The sequence below is a fragment of the Caretta caretta genome, chromosome 8, assembly GCF_965140235.1.
Source record: "Caretta caretta isolate rCarCar2 chromosome 8, rCarCar1.hap1, whole genome shotgun sequence".
In the NCBI taxonomy this organism is placed as follows: domain Eukaryota; kingdom Metazoa; phylum Chordata; order Testudines; family Cheloniidae; genus Caretta; species Caretta caretta.
The window spans coordinates 2,161,164-2,167,964 of NC_134213.1; the positions used below are offsets into that span (position 1 = coordinate 2,161,164).

Sequence of the window (6,801 nt, forward strand, 5' to 3'; positions counted from 1 at the left end):
ACTAGTTGACCTCCTGAGGTCTCTTCCAACCCTAATTTTCTATGATTCTATGATTTCAGGTCAGACTGTGGGTGCATTACTCTCCATGTTTCTATTTGTCACAGCAATTGGATGAGGGTGCAGGACTCCTTCCCATGGCCCAGTTGCTGGTTAGCAATCTGCTTCCGTTGTCCTAGGCAGAGATGACTGTTTTTAGCTGGTTTCTCTCTGACATTGTGTCCTTTGTGTCTGTGTTTTGTTCCAGATGCTGTCGGCCAGGGTCATCGGGTGAGTCGAACTCTCACTGTGAATGAATTGTCACTTGCCCCAATCTCTGGTATGTAGCATCATGGAGACCAGGACCTCCGGCTTACAAACACGCTGGAACTCAGGAGGCAATGTGGGAGCAGACTGTACCCCAGGCCCTAATGAGGGGAGAGCGAATCCCTGTGGTCAGGCTGATGGATTCCATGCACGATTGGACAGGACACCATCTGTGATGGGCCTGTGGGAGGCACCGGGAGCAACTCAGAGATGGAACGAGAGAGGGGATGGTATCACAAGAACACGAGGTTCTTTATATTTGAGTTCGACCTGCCCGCTAGCTCCTCTAAACTAAGCCAGGCACGGGCTCCGGGCAGAATACGTGCAAGATCAGGACAGCAGGACCGTCGCTTATGGTCAGCTTTCCCCCTGCTGCGGGGACCGACTGCAGAGTCTGGCCGAAAGAGGCTGGTAACACAGGTGCTTTGCTGGCTCGGTGCCTTTAACGTGCAGCGTGACGAATATGTTCCACACTCACAGTCCTGACAATCAGGAATGTCCAGGTTTGGCTGCCCATGTGCGCCATGATGAGCACTCAGCCCACATAACTACTCCATTATTCACCAAATCAAGGGTGTGACTTTTCCTCCAACTTATCCTGGAAACTTGTTGTGGAGGAAACATTGTTCACAGCTTGGCATTCCCACTGAGAGCTTTGCTTCCGGTTGCCGGAGTTGTGAGTGACTATTTCGGGTGAGTCACAATGAAGGTGGGTTCTCCGACACCCTATATATAGTGGGGCTCTGTGTGGGGGGTTTACTGAGGGAGCAGAGCACCAAGAGCCCACTGCAGACCAGACAGCCACATCCGCCATGAAGATAACAGGGGCCGTTCTGCTCTTCGCTCTGGCACTTTGCTGCTTCTACTCAGGTGAGTCACTTTGGCTGTAGCCTGTGCTGAGACTTGCCCTATCCCCGAAAGGATGGGGCCAGCCTCACTCTCATCCCTATAGGGGTTCGCCCACCCCCACAGTGGCTGATTCCAGGAGCAGCTGGTTTATTTCTGAGATGGCACTGCACAGCCTGGACATTGAGCAGCAGGCTGATTCCAGGAGCGCTGACCTCCCTGCACGGATCCAAGAGCTCGGAAGGGCTGTTCCCGGGCTTCCCTCTGGGTTGGGATCTCACTGACTCTGCCAGAAACCGAGGCAGCTCAAAAGATTCCCAACCCCTAGAAAACAAACATCCATGGAATCCCCTTTCTTTTGGAATTTCTTCTCATCCACGGTTCTAGTTGTTTTCTGATTATTTTGTTGGGGACAAGGGGGTTGGTTGGCAGTAAAATTCTTGATTTAGTTGCTTACATAATTTTAATTCCTGTCATTGTTTATTATGAAACTCCACAAAGAGGCCATTAGGTAGGGTGACCAGATGTATCGACTTTATAGGGACACTCCCAATATTCGGGGCTTTTTCTTATATAGGTGCCTATTTCCCCTCCCCTTCCCCCCAGTTTTTCACAATTTTTATCTACTTACCCTACCATCAGGAGTCAAAAATTCCCACCCTGGATCAGACCAGGCACCCTTCTACCCAATCTCTGTTTCCAACACTAGCCTGTGCCAGTGTATTTAGAGTGATGTACAAGGCCCTCAGCAGTTCTGAGGGAAGCTTCCCACAGGAAAAATTTCTTCTTACCTTGTATTACGTAGGAGTTGCTTTATGCCCTGAATTAATCCAGTTCAACGATACTTTATTAGCATGACAAGATCTATGGCATTGCCAAAGTAGAAAGCGGAGGATTTAGATCCTCTCCAAACATTTGTTTTTTTGGGGTTAATTCCCTACCTTGTAATGCTGGATGATCCCATTATCCATAGCTCCTTAATACAGATAGTCTTCACTTGGGGGGCTGAGATCTTAGTCAATTGGATAGAGTTTCATTAACAAACAGAGTCAGACCTGTTCAGAATGAAACGTCTCATTAGAATTGAGTAATTGTTGATGTAACTCTGTGTATTCGCAAAGAGAACAGGAGGACTTGTGGCACCTTAGAGACTAACCAATTCATTTGAGCATAAGCTTTCGTGAGCTACAGCTCACTTCATCGGATACGGAGCGAGAGAGAGTCAAAAGCTGCTGAGGTTTTTATGGATGCCCGTGAGATCCTGGATCCTGCAAAATAGCTGCTGAGACACAACCATTAGTGTTCTGGTATTTTTCGGACAGTGTCAATGAACGGACCAGACAGGGTCCGTGGCAGAGTGTGCAGTGTTATGGTCACACCATCCAAATGGATGTTAGAGTAAAATGTAAAACTCTCTTTCTGGATGCTTGTAATGTACTACGACATGAAGTTCCTGGAAAAGTAGGAAACTCCCCAGCCTCCCGCAAAGGTGAGGGTGAGATCCTGTAGAGGAGACACCTGTCTAGAGTAGGATCACTCTGGAACGTCCCAAGAATGTTTGCCTCTTCCTCCGTTCCTCCTTTGCGACGTCACTTCAGTTAACACAGGTATACAAGAGCTGACATCCCTAGTCGCACAACCCCATACCAGAACATTTGAAAAGGCTCTGTATCAAAGTAAAGAGAGAGACTTGGTCAGAACTCGGGACATCAATAACCCCAGCACCAGGATGGGCGAGAGAATCTGAAACAGTCTCATTCTGTCTGTATGTTTTGTTCCAGATGCTGCTGGCCAGGCTGGTAAGGTAAGTCGAACTCTCCCTGTTCATTAATAATCACTTTCCCCAGTCTCTGGCTTGTAACATCACAGGGACCATGATCTCTGGGTTAGAAACATGCTAGAACTCATGACTCAAAGCAGAAGCAGAGTCTACCTCGTGCCCGAGCCAGGGGGGAGTGAATCTCTGGGGCTGAGAATCCCTGGGTACATCTACACTGGAACAAAAGATCCAGGGCCTGGCCATGGCTGGACCGGCTGAGCTGACATGGGCTCAGGGGGCTTGGGCTGCAGGCCTAAAAATTGCGGTGTAGATGTTTGGGCTCTGGGATCCTCTCCCCTCGTGGGCTACCAAAGCTCGGGCTCCAGCCCAAGCCCAAATGTCTACACAGCAATTGTACAGCCCGAGCCCAAGTCAGCTGACCTGAGCTAGCCAGGAGTGTCTCACTGCCGAGTAGACGTAAGCCATGGGGTCAGAGTGATGGATTCCATAGACTATTGTACAGGGCAGTCTGTGATGGGCCTGGGGGAGACACAGGGAGCAACTGAGACAGAACTGAGGAGGTGACGGTATGACAAGAGCATGAGGTTTTTTATTTATGAGCATCTGCTGCCTGTGGAGATGCTCTTTCACTCACATTCTATATGATGTAGGTTCAGAAGCCTCTCTTAGACCAGCCTATACCCCTATGTTCACCCCTTTAAGAAGACTCTGATAAATTTTGTACAAAGTATGCAGTGTAAGGGATCATTTGAAAACTCATAATGTGCTGAACATTATTGTCCTGTTAAGTCTGTGAGACACCATGGTATGTAAAGTTATAAGATTCTACTGTATAAGACATGTCCCCAGTCTGGGGAAACAGTCATAAGCCAGAGACAAAAGACAAACTAACACCTCAGCCAGGTCTCCACATAATCAAACGGACCATCACGTGGTTAAGGGGCCATTCTTTGGCAGCAAAAAAGCTGTGAGCGAGAAATTTACTTGTTGGCAAAGGAACAGCTGGAGGTTCCCATCCCCACAAACTTTCTGTCGCATGAACCCTAGCTGGAGATGATGCTCAAAGAAGAGGGAAAAATATAAGAATGGGGAACAAACTCCCCAAGTTACTCCTCCCTTTCTCTCTGCCCATGACATCAACAACACCTGAAAGACAAGGAAAGAAACACTGGACTGAGGGAGGGGTCCTGGCGGAAATGACAGCCAGTAAGACTGCTGAAGCATTTGGTGAGAGAGACCTTTTGCTTTGAGTTCACTTAGCTTGATAAGTCAGGCATTAGTGGTGTTTTGCTTTTATTTTCTTGTAGCCAATCCTGACTTTGATGCCTCCTGACTTGTAATCACTTAAAATCTATCTTTCTGTAGTTAAGCATCTTGTTTTATCTAAACCAGTGTGTTTGGATTGAAGTGTTTGGAAAACTCCATTTGCGACAATAGGATTTGTGCATTTCATTTTCTATTAATAAAATGACAGACTTTATAGGAGCTTATATGGTCCAGGAGGGTGCTGGGCAGTACAAGATGCACACTTCTGGGGGAAAGTCTGGGACTGGAAATTTGCTGCTCTTCCCCTGCAGTGTAATTCAAGAGGGGCTTGCCAAAGGACTCATACCGTACAGCTCGGAGTAATTTACATGCTGGAAGCTGTGTGTGAGTAGGAACAGGAGTGGTTGCTTTCATAGCAAAGCAGAGTAAAAGGCACCCCAGGTTGGAGGATTGAGGGGACACAGCTGTTCATCAATCCAGATTGTACCCTGGGTAATGTCAGATTAGCATCTGATGCCTACGGAGATACCCCTTCGCTCACACACCATGTGATGTGGGTTCAGAAACGTCTCTTACACCAGGGAGACGGGCCCGGCTCCTCCTGGCAGCGAGAGGGGAATTGGGAAGTCAGTTAATCAGAACGTCAGTAGAGACTAGGGACAGGATTAGGTACTGTGAGCTCTGGGGGGGCAGGGACTGTCCCTTCCTCTCTATTCAGAGAATGCCCAGCCCCATGGGCGAGTGGGGGCATCGGGGCACTACTGAAATGCAGACAATAACTGTAATAGCAATTCTAATGTTCCTTGTAGGGTTTCTGCAGTGAGTACAAGAAGCCTCCGGAAAAATGCACCTTAGAGTACAACCCGGTCTGTGGCACGGATGGCAAGACATATGGAAACAAATGTGTCTTTTGTGGAGCAGTCTAGTAAGTATCAGAATAAAGGGCCCATAAACAAAAACTAAAATACAATTGTGAGGTAATTCAAGGCCCTGCCTGCTCCCATATCTTTACCTCATAGAGGCTGGGTCGACTTCCTCAGTGTAATTTTTCCTGTCAGCAAATAAGCTCTGGTGAATTTGACCTCCTGGGGCCTTGACAGATGCTTTGCTCTCTTTGGCCATCAGGTTGCAGCACTGAGTTCTGTGTCTCTCTCTTTCCCTCTAGTGAAAACCTTGGAAGTCTTTGCTTTCAGCATTATGGAGAATGCAAGTCGCACAATGAGGACAAGGAAAGAGAAGACCTTTAGCATTTGGTTCCCATGAGCAGATCCCTGCACGGAGTCACGTTCTCATCTCATCCATCGGTTCCAGGCCTCTAAGAGCATCGCTGACTCCCCACCTGTCTATGCAATAAAGCAAACTCAGCAGAATTTGTGACCTCTGTGGGGTTTTTTCCCCCTTTCCAAGGAGGGACTCTGCTCTCCCGTGTCTCACACAAGCTCTCCCCAGCTTACAGACCAGAGTTAATGAGAACACAAAGTGCAGTAACCAGTCACAGGCTTTAAGGGAGCCACAGACTGGCAAGTATTATATCTCCTCCAGCCATGGCTTTTCCTACGAGATAAATAGATACACAAACCCCGGACACGTTCCCTGTGTCTGACTCCCTTCCAGGCCTGAGTGCTCTCCATGGACCACAACATGAGACCGTGAGCAAAGCCCACGTAAAAGGCCTTGACCTGGGAGAACAGCAAGGGATGGGAGGATACAGGATCCCCAACCCAGACATAGGGCCCAGGGGGCTACTTGTCGGGGTGGGAGGTGTAAAGGGCTTGTGGGCATGTGGATCCATGCTGTGCGTCACACCCTACACACCAACAAACCCTTGATCCTTCCGATACTGCCCCCCCAGAGACCCACGAGCTGCCCAGCCTGTCCGTCTCCTCCATGGCACACAGGGGATTGCAGAGTCCCTCTGACTGGGGTCTGAGCTGCGCTGATGCCCTGTGCAGCAGACCAACAACCTGCCACATTTGGTTCTTCACGTGCATGGAAGCTGCCTCACTTCTGGGCTCCCCTGGGGGAGCCTGACAGATCTCTGACTGTGCTGATACTTGCTGTAAGCCAGCGCCGCATCCCATTGACTCATAGAATCATAGAATCATAGAATATCAAATTTGGAAGGGACCTCAGGAAGTCATCTAGTCCAACCCCCTGCTCAAAGCAGGACCAAGCCCCAATTAAATCATCCCAGCCAGGGCTTTGTCAAGCCTGACCTTAAAAACTTCTAAGGAAGGAGATTCCACCACCTCCCTAGGTAACCCATTCCAGTGTTTCACCACCCTCCGAGTGAAAAAGTTTTTCCTAATATCCAACCTAAATCTCCCCCACTGCAACTTGAGAGCATTCCTCCTTGTTCTGTCATCTGCTACCATTGAGAACACTCTAGAGCCATCCTCTTTGGATCCCCCTTTCAGGTACTTGAAAGCAGCTATCAAATCCCCCCTCATTCTTCTCTTCCGTAGACTAAACATCCCCAGTTCCCTCAGCCTCTCCTCATAAGTCATGCGTTCCAGTCCCCTCATCATTTCTGTTGCCCTCTGCTGGACTCTTTCCAATTTTTCCATGTCCTTCTTGTAGTGTGGGACCCAAAACTGGACACAGTA

General features: G+C 48.7%; 1 protein-coding gene across 1 annotated transcript; it reads left to right on the forward strand.

Moving 5' to 3' along the window:
* The first annotated feature begins 1,077 nt into the window (after positions 1-1,077).
* On the forward strand, positions 1,078-5,472 carry LOC142073065 (ovomucoid-like). Its single transcript, XM_075131957.1, has 4 exons — positions 1,078-1,173; positions 2,931-2,953; positions 5,005-5,120; positions 5,361-5,472. The coding sequence occupies exons 1-4, from the start codon at positions 1,116-1,118 to the stop codon at positions 5,440-5,442; spliced, it is 279 nt and encodes a 92-aa protein (XP_074988058.1). The 5' UTR covers positions 1,078-1,115; the 3' UTR covers positions 5,443-5,472.
* The last annotated feature ends 1,329 nt before the right edge of the window (positions 5,473-6,801 follow it).